Source organism: Cebus imitator, unplaced genomic scaffold (assembly GCF_001604975.1).
Source record: "Cebus imitator isolate Cc_AM_T3 unplaced genomic scaffold, Cebus_imitator-1.0 Scaffold17, whole genome shotgun sequence".
NCBI lineage: Eukaryota > Metazoa > Chordata > Mammalia > Primates > Cebidae > Cebus > Cebus imitator.
Genome location: NW_016107332.1, coordinates 6,247,811 through 6,262,720, shown reverse-complemented (window position 1 = coordinate 6,262,720; position 14,910 = coordinate 6,247,811). Strand labels below are relative to the sequence as shown.

Sequence of the window (14,910 nt, the reverse complement as noted above, 5' to 3'; positions counted from 1 at the left end):
CCTGCCTCAGCCTCCTGAGTAGCTAGGATTACAGGCACGCGCCACCATGCCCAGCTGATTTTTTATATTTTTAGTAGAAACGGGGTTTCACCATGTTGACCAGGATGGTCTCGATCTCTTGACCTCGTGATCCACCCGCCTCGGCCTCCCAAAGTGCTGGGATTACAGGCTTGAGCCACCGCGCCCGGCTGTATTCTTAAACTTGAGTGTCCGTCACCATCACTTGGAGGGCTTCTTAAAACATAGACTGTTGGACCCCCAAGCCTAGACTTTCTGATTTAATAGGTCATTTCTTTCTTTGTTTCTTTTTTTGAGACAGAATTTCGTTCTTGTTGCCCAAGCTGGAGTGCAATGGCATGATCTCGGCTCACTGCAACCTCCGCCTCCCAAATAGCTAGATTGCAGGCACGCGCCACCACGCCTGGCTAATTTTTGTGCTTTTAGTAGAAACAGGGTTTCACCATATTAGCCAGGCTGGTCTGAACTCCTGTCATCAGATGATCTGCCCGCCTCGGCTTCTCAAAGTGCTGGGATTACAGGCGTGAGCCAGATGATACTGTTGGTCCAGGGGTCACATCTTTAGCACCACTTTAGGAACAAAAAAAGAAAATATGTTTTTTTGGCATTTCAGTTTACTTCTTCAGGTCGCCATCAGTGATTTTAGATTTCCAAATTTGCCCGCAATAACATTTTTGTCCAACAGCATAGCATAACTACAGTAACTGTTACAACAGTGTTGGAAAGATTTTTCCTTGCAGAGGTACTGTATAATGTATATTTGGTCCTAGATACTGTGGTATATTGATGTAAGATGTGAAAGGAAAAATTTAAAACGCAAGGGGGCCATCTTGTGGTGACTAAAGCAATTCAGAAAACTTTAAAAATTAAATTTGGCCTATAAGGAACCAAACGTGGAGGACAAATTCTATTTTCTGATACATATTATGGCACCTGGAAAAATGTTTACAGACTACAAATTAGTTTATATATTTTACTTAGTTTTTTCTTTACTTGTGAAAAAATTCTTGTTTCATAGCATGATAATCACTTTTACTGTGTCCTCAGTGATAGATAACTTTATTACAACTCCGTTTCCCTTCGTAGTTAGGTAGTCTTGGAATTCATTGATTCATGTCTGTCTGTGGTCAAGAGTTTATTGAGAAAAATTATATTTGATACTTTAAAAAAATAAAGGTTGATATTTTTTGTCATTTTTAATTTTAGGTGGTATAAATAGTTGAATAACTACTTCCTATTTTCTGTACCTGCGGTTTATAACTTCAGAAGAAATGATGGAAAGCCAAGAATTTATTGTAAGTTTTACCATTTTTCACAGTTGAAATGCCCTTCCTCTCTCCCTTTCTTCCTTCTTTCTTTTAAGGGCGCTTCACAAACATCTTGCTGTATTGCCAGATTTAGCAAAAACAAAACAAAAAACAGGCTACTAAGTTAAATTTTAATTTCAGATAAACAATGCATACCTTTCTTGGCATAAGGATGTCCCAAATATTGCACTGTGTTTTATCTGGCAACCCTATCTGTTACCTGCTATTTATATTTTTACACAAAATCATCACTTTTCAGCCTTTTGGCTAAGATCAAGTATTAGACAAAGTCCTTTGTAACCTATTGTTTGGAAGTGTGAGACCAGGAAACAATATCTTCTCTTAAAGAACTGGCACACCTCTTCTGTACAGATCATTGGTTCTCACATTATTGGGTCTTAGGACCCTTTAACCCTCTAGACAATTATTGACCCCAGAGAACTCGTTTATGTAGGTCTCACGTCTATTGATGTTTTGCATACTAGAAATAAATTAAAACAGACATGTAAAAAGTATTTATGATTTGACTTAATAGAAGACAACTAGAGTCTCATATTTGTTTCTACATTCAGGCTGCAATTGAATCTTGCAATATTGCATATACATAATCCCGGGAAACTTCATTCTGCAACCCTGAAGGAGTGAGGATGAAAAGACAGCATGATGAAAAGAGTTTTCACCTCACAGACACCTGTAAAGGTCTTAGAGACCTCCAGGAGTCTCTGGACCAAACTTTGAGAACTGCACAGATTATGAGTACTGTGTAACTCAATAATTTTTTCCCTTTTCACTGATGAGTAGGGAGCTCAAATTACTTTCAGTGCTCATTTATATTTTTGTTTCTTCCTTGGATTTTTCCTCTCCTTTCTTTCTTCCCCTTTCTTTTCCTCCCTTACTCCCTCCCTCTTCTTCTCCTTACCTCTCTCCCTTCCTTCCCTTTTTCTTTCATTTAATTAATGTTTAATGTTATTGTCATATCTGTGCTTCTGTTTTTAAAATTTAAAAAATTGATATGGGTGTATATGCCTTTTTTTTGATGAAAGGTGCCTGAAATATATTTCATATGTAGGAAGGATATATGAAGTATATAACATTGAATATATATAATGGAAATCATTTTTTTTTGTGTTTTTGGAAATAAGGTCCTATATACTCATCAGAAGATGAAGAAGTCAAAAGTGTGGCAAGATGGAATTCTGAAGATCACTCACTTAGGAAACAAAGTGAGTACAAAGCAGTTGACTACAGAGTGTAAGAGTGAGGTTCTCTATTTTTGATTGAATATTTAAAAAACTATATGTGATAAAATGTCAAATATATCCATACACTGAAATGATGTGAAAACAGATTTTTCAAATGATCACCATATCACAGTGGCTAATTTGTGCATTATAAAAATAGTTCATTAATAACCTCCTGAAAAAAGGAAAAAAAAAGGTTCACCAGGCCAGGTGCAGTGGCTCGTGCCTGTAATCTTAGCACTATGGGAGGCTGAGGCAGGTGAATCACCTGAGATTAGGAGTTCGAGATGAGCCTAGCCAACGTGGTGAAACACCGTCTCTGCTAAAAATACAAAAATTAGCTGGGTGTGGTGTGCATGCCTGTGATCCCAGCTACTTGGGAGGCTGAGGAGTTGCTTGGACCCAGGAGGTGGAGGTTGCAGTGAGCTGAGATTGCACTACTGCCCTCCAGCCTGGGCAACAAAGTGAGACTCCATCTCAAAAAAAAAAGTTTCACTAATAGATAGAATGAATAAGATCTGATATTCAGTAGCACAGTAGAGTGACTATTTTTTTTTTTTTTTTTTTTTTTTTTGGCGGGGTTTCACTCATGTTACCCAGGCTGGAGTGCAATGGCATGATCTCGGCTCACCGCAACCTCCACCTCTTGGGTTCAGGCAATTCTCCTGCCTCAGCCTCCTGAGTAGCTGGGATTACAGGCACGCACCACCACACCCAGCTAATTTTGTATTTTTAGTAGGGATGGGGTTTCACCATGTGGCCCAGGCTGGTCTTAAACTCCTGACCTTAGGTGACCTGCCTACCTCAGCCTCCCAAAGTGTTGGGATTACAGGTGTGAGCCACTGTGCCCGGCTGAGTGACTAAGGTTAATAATAATGTGTGTGTGTGTGTGCGTGTGTGTATTTATACGTATATTTGTTTCTCTTCTTTTTTTTTTTTTTTTGAGACAGAGTCTCACTCTTTCGGCCAGGCTGGAGTGCAGTGGCACAATCTCAGCTCACTACAATCTTTGCCTCCTGGGTACAAGCGATTCTCCTGTCTCAGCCTCCTGAGTAGCTAGGATTACAAGCATGCACCACCACGCTTGGCTAATTTTTGTGTTTTTAGTAGAGACAGGGTTTTACCATATTGGCCAGGCTGGTCTTGAACTCCTGACCTCAAGTGATCCACCTGCCTCAGCCTCCCAAAGTGTTGGGATTACAGGTGTGAGCCACTGTGCCCGGCTGAGTGACTAAGGTTAATAATAATAATGTGTGTGTGTGTGTGTGTGCGTGTGTGTATTTATACGTATATTTGTTTCTCTTCTTTTCTTTTTTTTTTTTGAGACAGAGTCTCACTCTTTCGGCCAGGCTGGAGTGCAGTGGCACAATCTCAGCTCACTACAATCTTTGCCTCCTGGGTACAAGCGATTCTCCTGTCTCAGCCTCCTGAGTAGCTAGGATTACAAGCATGCACCACCACGCTTGGCTAATTTTTGTGTTTTTATTAGAGATGGGGTTTCACCATGTTGGCCAGGTTGGTCTCAGCTCCCGACCTCAGTGATCCACCTGCCTCAGCCTCTTAAAATGCTGGGATTACAGACATGAGCCACCATGCTGGCTATGTTTGTATTTCAGAAAGATTGGTTTGGCAGCAGTGTAAAAGTTGTATAGGATGAAAGTCAGATTGGATTTCAAAGACTTAAGGAGGCTGTAGAATAATCTAGACAAAAAGTAATGGAAGTCTGACCAAGCAGGCATTAGCAATGGCAATAGAGAAAAAGAATAATTAGAGAGAAATTATGAAAATATAGCCTCTTAGATGTTGGATATTGAAGGTGAGAAGAGGATCCAGAATGACTTTTAGGTTTCTGTATTTATCTTCTGAAATGAGACATTTCAAAAAGAAAAATAAGTTAATGGGAACAATCAAGATTTTTAGTTCCATTTTGAACATAATAAATTTGAGGCTGGGTGCAGTAGCTCATGCCTATAATCCCAGTACTTTGGGGGCTGGCGAATCACATGAGGTCAGGAGTTCGAGACCAGACTAGCCTGGCTAACATGGTGAAACCGTCTCTATTAAAAATATAAAAATGAGTTGGCTGGGCATGGTGGCTCATGCTTGTAATCCCAGCACTTCGGGAGGTCAAGGAGGGTAAATCACAAGGTCAGGAGATCGAGACCATCCTGGCTAACACAGTGAAGCTCCATCACTACTAAAAATACAAAAAGTTAACTGGGCATGGTGGCACGTGCCTATAGTCCCAGTTACTCAGGAGGCTGAGGCATGAGAATCACTTCAACCCGGGAGGTGGAGGTTGCAGTGAGCTGATTCTGCGCCACTGCACTCCAGCCTGGATGACAGAGCCATGCCACTACACTCTCTAGCCAGTGCTACAAAGTGAGACTCCATCTCAAAAGAAAAAACAAAAAAAAAAAACAACATTAGCCAGGAGTGGTAGTGGGTGTCTGTAATCCCAGCTACTTGGGAGGCTGAGGCCCAAGAATTGCTTGAACCCAGGAGGTGGAGGTTGCAGTGAGCCGAGATCATGCCACTGCACTCCAGCCTGGGCGATAGAGTGAGACTCAGTCTCAAAAAGAGAAAAAATAAATGCAATAAAATAAATAGCCGGGCGCGGTGGCTCAAGCCTGTAATCCCAGCACTTTGGGAGGCCGAGGCGGGTGGATCACGAGGTCAAGAGATCGAGACCATCCTGGTCAACGTGGTGAAACCCCGTCTCTACTAAAAATACAAAAAATTAGCTGGGCATGGTGGCGCGTGCCTGTAATCCCAGCTACTAAGGAGGCTGAGGCAGGAGAATTGCCTGAACCCAGGAGACGGAGGTTGCGGTGAGCCGAGATCACGCCATTGCACTCCAGCCTGGGTAACAAGAGCGAAACTCCGTCTCAATAAATAAATAAATAAATAAATAAATAAATTTGAAGTATGGAAACACGTAATTAGCTGTAGAGACCTATAACTCAGGAAGGAGTTCCGGACTACTGGTATAGATTAGAAGTCCTTGGCTTTTAGATGGTATTTGAAACTATTGGAGTGGATTCATTTATTCAACACATATTTTTTGAGCATCTGAGTGAGTTGCATACTGTTCTAAGAAATACAGCAGAGAACAAAACAGATAAATCCCTGACTTCATGGAAATAACATGGAGGAGATAGACCACTAAATTAAATGAATATGTATGTCTAGTGAGTAAGACAATAACAAGGACATTAGTGTGGTTGGAATGAGTGAGCAAGGGTGAGAATGGAAATAAAGGGGATTATATAAGCCTCACTGGCTATGGAAAGAACTTTTGTTATTCTTAGGGAGCTGTAGAGACATTGGAATGATTTGAGCAGGAGCATAACATGATCTGATTTATATGGATGATAGTGCTCAGGGAGAGTGTATTGAATTAAAAGAATAGAGGGACAAGAATACCAACTTTTTTTTTTTTTTTTTTTGAGACGGAGTCTTGCTTTATCACCCAGGCTGGAGTGCAGTGACTCCATCTCAAGAATACCATTTTTTAAACAGCTTTATTCACACACTTTTCGATTCACCTATTCAGTTATTTTTAGTATTTTCACAGTTTTGCAACCATCAACACAATTTAAATTTAGCATATTTTTGTTGCCCCCAAAAGAAATCTCATACTCTTTAGCAGTTACTACTCAGTATCTAGCCCCCAGCCCTATGCAAACATGAATCTACTTACTGTCTCTATAGATTTATCTATTCTGGACATTTTTGCATGAATGAAATTATATAACAAATAATCTTTTGTGAATAGGTCTTATTTAGCATATTTCCAAGGTTCTTCCATGTTGAAGCATATATCTTCATATATATTTTATTTATTTATTTGAGATGGAGTGTGTTGCCCAGGCTGGAGTATAGTGGCATGATCTTGGCTCACTGCAACCTCCGCCTCTTTAGTTCAAGTAATTCTGTTTCAGCATCCTGAGTAGCTGGGTGCTTGCCACTATAGGTGCTTGCCACCATGCCCAGCTAAGTTTTGTATTTTTAGTGGAGATGGGGTTTCACCATATTGGCCAGGCTGGTCTCGAACTCCTGACCTCATGATCCACCCGCCTTGGCCTTCCAAAGTGCTGGGATTACAGACGTAAGCCACCACACCTGGCCTGTATTTTATTTTTTATTGGCAAATAGTATTACACTGTATGGATTTATCATGATTTTCCTTTTTTAAATAGACAGGGTCTTGCTCTGTCACCCAGGCTGGATTGCAGTGGTGCAATCATAGCTCACTGTAGCCTCAAATTCTTAGGCTCAAACAATTATTCTGCCTTAGCCTCCTAAGTAGCTGGGACTACTTAGGCTTACACAGCCATGCCCACTAATTAAAAAAAATTTTCTGGCCAGGCACGGTGGCTCATGCTTATAATCTGAGCACTTTGGGAGGGAAGGTGGGTGGATCAGGAGGTCAGGAGTTCAAGACTAGTCTGGTCAAGATGGTAAAACCCCATCTCTACTAAAAATACAAAAAATTAGCCAGGCATGATGGCAGATGCCTGTAATCCCAGCTACTCAGGAGGCTGAGGCAGGAGAATCGCTTGAACCGGGGGGAAGGAGGTTGCAGTGAGCCAAGATCACGCCATTGCACTCCAACCTGGACAACAAGAGCAAAACTGTATCTCAAAAAAAAGTTTTTTTTTTTCTTAGAGATAGAGTCTTGCTGTGTTCCCTGGACTGATCTTGAACTTTTGGTTTCAGATGATCTTTGCATCTCAGCCTAGAGTACCTGGAGTACCTGAGATTATACCATGAGCCATGTACTGAGCCCAATAGATCATGGTTTATTTATCCATTTATAATACAGTTGATATACATTTGGGTTACTTCAACTTTTTGGCCATTATGAATAATGGTGCTATGAGTATTTATGTGTAAGTTTTTGCATAGACATATACAAAAGTTTTTCTCTTGGGTATATACCTAGGAGTGTAATTACTGGCTCATGTGAGAACTTTATGTTTAATCTTTTAAGGAATTACCAAACTGTTTTCCAACATGATGGAAACACCAATGTTAAAGGGACTAGTGGAAAAATTGCTATGAAAAAGGGCTAGAGACAAGGGGAAAGCTAGAAAATGGCAATTACCTTACCTTCCTTTTTTTCCCCTTATCCCTCACATTTAACAAGTTTTATTCATTGTATCTCATAAATAATTGTCTTATCCCAGATGCCAGTACCTTATTTTAAGTGCTAATCGTCTTCTTCATCCTGTATACCATCCTACTGCAATAATCTCTCAAATGATCTTGCCTCCTATTTATCTCCTTCAATGTGTTTCAATTATGTTTTCTTCCCAATTTCCTTCCTTCCTTCCTTCCTCCCTCCCTCCCTCCCTCCCTCCTTCCTCCCTCCCTCCCTCCCTCCCTCCTTCCTCCCTCCCTCCCTCCTTCCTTCTTTCCTTCCGTCCTTCCTTCTATCCTTCCTTCCATCTTTCTTTCCTTCCTTCCGACGGAGTCTCGCTTTGTTGCCCAGTCTAGAGTGCAGTGGCATGATCTTGGCTCACTGCAACCTCTGCCACCCAGGTTCAAGTCATTCTCCTGCCTCGGCTTGTATTTTTAATAGAGACGGGGTTTTGCCCTGTTGGCCAGGCTGGTCTGGAACTCCTCACCTCAGGTGATCCCATCATTTCGGCCTCCCAAAGTGCTGGGATTATAGGTGTGAGCAACTGCACCCAGCCTCTTCCCAGTTTCATTCTCATATCCTCCTGGTAGGAATTAAGTTCTTGAATTTCTTTTGTGTATGCCTTCACTCTCTTACACAGACTGATGCCTAAAAAACATTCAAAATAGAGGCATTTTCAAATCCAAGTTCAACAAATGTAATCCTTTCATTATATGATCTACTTATATAACAATTACTTACTTTCTCTTGAAGATGTTTAAGAAAAGCATAATTGTGTTGTTCTCTTTTAACATTTATTTTGTTTTAATACAGGCAATTTTATATGATGACAAAGGAGCATGTTTGGAGAGTCTGTTTCTTAAATGCCTTGAGGTATTTTAGTGTGTTTATCTTATTTTTAAGTTATTATTTAAAAATCTCTTTAAATATATCCTTTATAAATGTTGTTAAATAGTGTAGTCATTATATTAATACTAATAATTATAGTTACTATTTGTTGAACATGTAGTATAACTAGACTGTGCCAAAACCTTTTAAATATTGTTTCCTTTAATCTCTACAACTGACTATTTAAATCTAAAACAAGCTGATTTTTATAGTTTAGGAGGGCAGTGCAGAAAGGTTAAGTAACTAGCTCATGTTCATAGAGTTACAGTAGTAGGAAAGCTGAGAGTTGATCACAAGAGCTGATTCTAGAGTCTAATTTGACTACATGATTTTTTCATAGGTAGAGGTATACTGTTGGAATTTTTTTGTGACATATTCTCGTTTAAGTGTAATATTCTCTCACCTAAAAACAGAACTGCTATTCAACCCAACAGACCTATAACTGGGTATATACCCAAAGGAATGTAAGTTGTTCTACCATAAAGACACATGCACCTGTATGTTCATCATAGCACTATTCACAATAGCAAAGACATGAAATCAACCTAAATGCCCATCAGCGATAGACTGCATAAAGAAAATGTGATACAAATACACCATGGAATGTTATACAGCCATAAAGAAAGAGTGAAATCATGTTCCATTTCAGGAACACAGATGGAGCTGGAGGCCGTTATCCTTAGCAAACTAATGCAGGAACAGAAAACCAAATATTACATGTTCTCACATATAAGGGGGAGCTAAATGATGAGAACGCATGGACCCAGAGGGGAACAACAGACACTGGGTCCTACTGGAGGACGGAGGGAGGGTGGGAGGAGGAAGACGATCAGGAAACAATAACTAATGGATACTGGGCTTAGCACTTGGGTGATGAAATAATCTGTGTAACAAACCCCCATGACACAGGTTTACCTTTGTAACAAAACTGCGCATGTACCCCTTAACTGAAAAATAAATACATAAATAAAGTATTCTCTCAAATACTTAGTTTTTGTTTTTCCTCTCAAAGAGGAAAAAGCATAGAAAGAGGACTAAAGGCATATTTTAGTGAAAAATAAGGGTATTAGAGTTGGTCATTCTGGGTTCATTTCTCACACCTAAGTACTTTCTGGTCCACCAATGCTCTCTATGTCTAACTTCTCTGCTGTAAAATATAGATCATAGACAGACTTTACAAGGTTGGTCTGAAGGTTAGAAATAACTTCTGTAAAGTGCCTAGCAGTTTTAGTATAGTGATTCCTTTTCTTTTTTTTTTTTTTTGAGACAAAGTCTTGCTCTGTTACCCAGGCTGGAGTGCAATCATGCACTCTCTTGGCTCACTGCCACCTCTGCCTCTCGCGTTCAAGCAATTCTCCTGTCTCAGCCTCCTAAGTAGCTGGGATTACAGGTGCTTGCCCTGTAATCCCATGCCCACATAATTTTTGTATTTTAATAGAGACGGGGTTTCACTGTGTTAGCCAGGATGGTCTTGATCTCCTCACCTTGTGATCTGCCCGCTTCAGCCTCCCAAAGTGCTGGGATTACAGCGTGAGCCACCGTGCCTAGCTCCTTTGTTTTTTTTGAGATGGAGTCTCGCTTTGTCGCCAAGGCTGGAGTGTGGTGGCGCAATCTCACCTCACTGTGACCTCTGCCTCCTGGGTTCAAGCGATTCTCCTTCTTCAGTTTCCCGAATAGCTGGGATTACAGGTGTGCGCCACCATGCCCAGCTAATTTTTTGTATTTTTAGTAGGGATGGTTTCACTATGTTGGCCAGGCTGGTCTTGAACTTTTGACCTTCTGTGTTAGCCAGGATGGTCTCGATCTCCTGACCTCGTGATCCTTATGCCTTGGCCTACCAAAGTGCTGGGATTACAGGCATGAGTCATCACACCCGGCCTAGTACAGTGATTCTAAATGTGTTAAAATGTATATTATGATGATGTAGTTGACTTCTGGCCATAGCATTTAATTCATTTTGAAATTTTACATGACATCAATAGTGGTTATGGTACTATATTTTTTTAAAAGGGTCTAGGGGAATCGGTATCTTAGTATATGGTTTGATTGGTGGTGACTGCTGTTATTTAATCTTAAAAAATCATTTCATTAGTAAAATATTAATCTGATACAGATTTTGTGTATTTTCAAATTAGGCTGATAATCTTAGAGGCATTTTTTTTCTTGTTCGTCTTTGTATCCCTAGCATGTAATAAAGGACCTCATATAGGTCCCCAGTACATAATACTTATTTACTAATTTAACTTTTTTTTTTAGAGACATTGTCTCACTCTGTCATCCAGGCTGGAGTATAGTGGTGTGATCATAGCTCACTGCAGCCTCAAACCCCTGGGCTCAAGGGATCCTCTTACCTCAGCCTTCCGAGTAGCCGAGACTATAGGAACATGCCACCATGCCTGGCTAAATTTTTTTGTTTTTTTCAGACAGGGTCTCATTCTGTCACCTAGGCTAGAGAGTAGTGTTGTGATAACCGCTCACTGCAGCCTTGACCTCCTGGGCTCAAAGCATCCTCCCACCTCATCCCCTGAATAGCTGAGACTACAGGTACATGCCACTATGCATGGCTAATTTTTTTAAAAGTTTTTTGTAGAGTTGGGGTCTTGCTATGTTGTCTAGGGTGGTCTTGACCTCCTGGCTTCAAGCAATCTTCCTGCTTTGGTGTCTGAAGTGCTGGATTTACAGGTATAAGCCATCCCACCCAGCCCGGACTAATTTAAAATAAAATTTTTTTGCAGAGACAGGATCTGAATATTTTTTCCCAGGCTGGTCTCATACTTTTGGCCTCAAGCAATCCTCTTGCCTTGGTCTCCCAAAGTCTTGCAATTACAGGTGTAAGCCACATCTAGCTCTAATATGTGTTGTTGAATAAATAAATTAGAGGCTGGATGTGGTGGCTCATGCCTGTAATCCCAGCACTTTGAGAGGCCAAGGAGGGAGGTCAAGAGATGGAGACCATCCTGGCCAACATGGTGAAACCCACGTCTCTACTAAAAATAAAAAAATAGCTGGGCATGGTGGCATATGCCTGTAATACCAGCTACTTGGGAGACTGAGGCAGGAGAATTGCTTGAACCCAGTAGGTGGAGGCTGCAATGAGCCAAGATCGTGCCACTGCACTCCAACCTGGTGACAGAGTGAGACTCCATCTCAAAAAAAAAAAAAAAAAAAAAAAAACATAAAATTTTAAATATATTATTGTCCTTTTTTGTGCTTATTAATAGTTAACTAGTATATAATAATAAATAATTGAAGACTTTAGGTACTGATTTATTCGTTCAACACCTATTTATTTTGTTTTAGTGCTAGTGAGCATCCTGGAATACATAGATAATCAAAAATTAGATGTATGTGATTTTAATATTTATTCTTTAAATTTTAGGTGAAACCTGGAGATGACTTAGAAAGTGATCGATACTTAATCACAGTTGAAGAGGTTAAAGTTGCTGGAGCCACAGGTATTGTTAAGCAGAATATGAATAAAGAAGCACCAGAGTTAAATTCAAGGACATTGATATCCTCTGGCCGATCTCTTGGATGTCAGCCCTCTGGCTTAAAAAGGAAGTTTACTGTAAGTTTTTCTGTGGAAAATAATACATCAGATATATTTATCAAATTGTCTCAAAAAGTAGTGAATTTTGAAGTGATTATACTTTGTCATTCAAAGGGCACTTAACAGTATACTTAGGTAGAAAGGAAATAAACCCTACTTTGAAAAATCTTATTACAAATTAATGTAATGTAACAATTTAAAATCTGAATTATTACTTTACCTTAGGCAAAGCACAAACAATCCTTATTCTTTTTTTTTTTTCTTAGCCAGTTTATTTCACATTTTCTTTATGGGTAATGGTACAGCTAACAGTTATTTTAATATTTTCAGGGTTTTCAAGGACCACGTCAGGTTCCAAAGAAAATGGTTACTACGGAAAGCAGTGAATCGGCTGCATCACATGAAGCTCAGAAACCTGGCCCTACTTTTTTTTCTCCATTCTACAGCATGCCTCCTTTGTTTCCTACTGTTGGCAAGAAGGATGTAAATAACATACCAGCAGACCCTGAGAATGTTGTGACTTACAAGAACAGAGAGAGAAATGCCATGGATTTTTCTTCAGTTTTTTCTCCATCCTTCCACATTAACTCAGAAGTGCTATGTGAAGAAAATTATTTTTGCTCTCCTATGAATTCTGGAAGTAAACTTTCAGACTCTTTACTGACCAATGAGCCTGTGAAAAGAGATAGTTTGGCATCCCACTGTTCAGGAATTTCACAAAACATCAGAAGCAAAGCACAGATATTAGCTCTTCTGAAGTCCCATTCAACTGGTACATGTGAGGAACTAAATTCTGAGATAACAGAGCATTTTCCTCAAAAACAACCACATAGAAGTTTAAAAATTGCTACTAAATCAAAGTATGTAATTCAACAGGAAGAGTGTGCTGAGATGAAGAGCACAGACAATTTATACTCCCAGCATCAATCAGAAAATACCATGAGAAGTAAAAGCCAGTGGGCCATGTATTTATCCTCACAAAGTTCACCTATGGATTTTTCTACTGAAGATGGGCATGATACAGAAAGGAAACCCAGGGCTCAGGAAGATGATATGAATTCTAATTTGAAAGATCTTTTGTTACAAAAAAAGATACAGTTCTTTGAAACATGTGCTGAAGAGGGGAAAAAGTGTAATATAGACAAGTCAGTGGGTAATAATGATCAATCCTGGAATCAAGAAGTAAAATTAGAAATTCCTTCATCCAGCGATGGCAGTGGCTTACAGGTTACCTGTAAAAGTGCAGAAAATGATGGTACATTATCAGAATCAGACATTCAAGAAGATAATAAAATACCTTTTAATCAAAATGACAAGGTGTGCATTAAAGGATCAGTTCTTGTCAAAGAAAATGATCAGGAGGTAAATACATGTGGAACACTGGAAAAGGAATGTGAACAACCAGAGTCATCTCTGCCAGAACCAAAACATCTCCAAACTGAATCTAGTAATAATGCTATGATCTCTGATGACATTACAGACATGTTTTCTAAAAGTAAAATGGATAATGAAAATCTTAATAGTATTCATGAATCGCTGAGTAATGTAACACAACCATTTTTGGAGGTAACTTTTAATCTGAATAATTTTGTAACCAGTGACACTGAAGAGGAGTCACAGGAAAGCAAAAAAATTTCCCAGGATTCAGAGAGCTGGGTAAAGGACATTTTGGTTAATGATGACAATTTATGTGTTCAAAAGAGGTCTGAGAATACAAACTCTAAAGAGATTGAGGGTGAACATTTGCCACTCTTGACATCTGTTGGTGGCAAACCTACAGAGACATTTCCTATTAAAGAGACTCTGCCATCACAGTTTTGTGATAAAACTTTTGAGGATTTTGACATGGGAATTTGTAAAGCTGGAAACACTGGAAAAGAAATAGAGGGGTATAGTGACACATTGAGCAATTCTGAATCTTTTGAGTGGACTGATGATGTATACATAGGTAACAAAGAAGATGCTAATAAATGTATTCAAAAAGTCAGAATTAACTATGACTCTGCTTTACTCCCAAATAAATCTAAAGATACAAACATGAATTCACATATTCCTCATATTCAAAACCAGACTGCTGAAAACAGTAACCTATTTTCAGAAGATGCTCAATCTCATCCTTTTATTTTGGAAAGTGACCTATTAGACAAAAATGATGAACATGTTTTACCATCAACTTCTAGTAGTGACAACAGTGTCCAACTATTAAATACCAATCAGAATCACTCTGATTGTATTACACTTGATAAATCAAATACCCACATTTTCAATTCTTTGTTTTACCCACTGGGAAAAAATCATCTTATTTCCAAAGACACAGAACCACATAAATCTGAACCTGAAGATTTGGGAAAGATTATCAGTCTACCCCCTAACCATATTGAAGTTGAAACTTCCGGAGAGGACAACCAATACTGGAATCCTAAAAATTCTTCAAAACTTTCTGGATTAGTAAATACCATTTCCATTTTAAAGTCACTATCTGAACACAGTACTGCTTTAGACAGCTTGGAAATATTGAGAAAGAAAAATACTGTCTTCGAACAAGGAACTCAACACACATATGAGCCAGATAGCAGTCCTGAAGGTTAGAATTGAATGTCTATTTTGGATTGTTCTCTTTATAGCTCTAAGAGCTATAAAGAATGAAGATATTAGCTCTGGTTGCTACATTAAATAATTACATATTGTTGCCGGGCGCGGTGGCTCAAGCCTGTAATCCCAGCACTTTGGGAGGCCGAGGCGGGTGGATCACGAGGTCAA

General features: G+C 39.4%; 1 protein-coding gene across 1 annotated transcript in view; it reads left to right on the top strand.

Moving 5' to 3' along the window:
- Positions 1 to 14,910, top strand: part of ZGRF1 (zinc finger GRF-type containing 1) — an 88,528-nt gene that overhangs the window by 1,762 nt on the left and 71,856 nt on the right. Inside the window, exons 2-6 of the mRNA XM_037732324.1 lie at positions 1,225 to 1,313; positions 2,468 to 2,548; positions 8,526 to 8,585; positions 11,980 to 12,168; positions 12,481 to 14,734. Of these exons, the coding sequence (XP_037588252.1) occupies positions 1,290 to 1,313; positions 2,468 to 2,548; positions 8,526 to 8,585; positions 11,980 to 12,168; positions 12,481 to 14,734 (2,608 nt within the window). The 5' untranslated portion in view covers positions 1,225 to 1,289. The remainder of the gene's footprint in view (positions 1 to 1,224; positions 1,314 to 2,467; positions 2,549 to 8,525; positions 8,586 to 11,979; positions 12,169 to 12,480; positions 14,735 to 14,910) is intronic.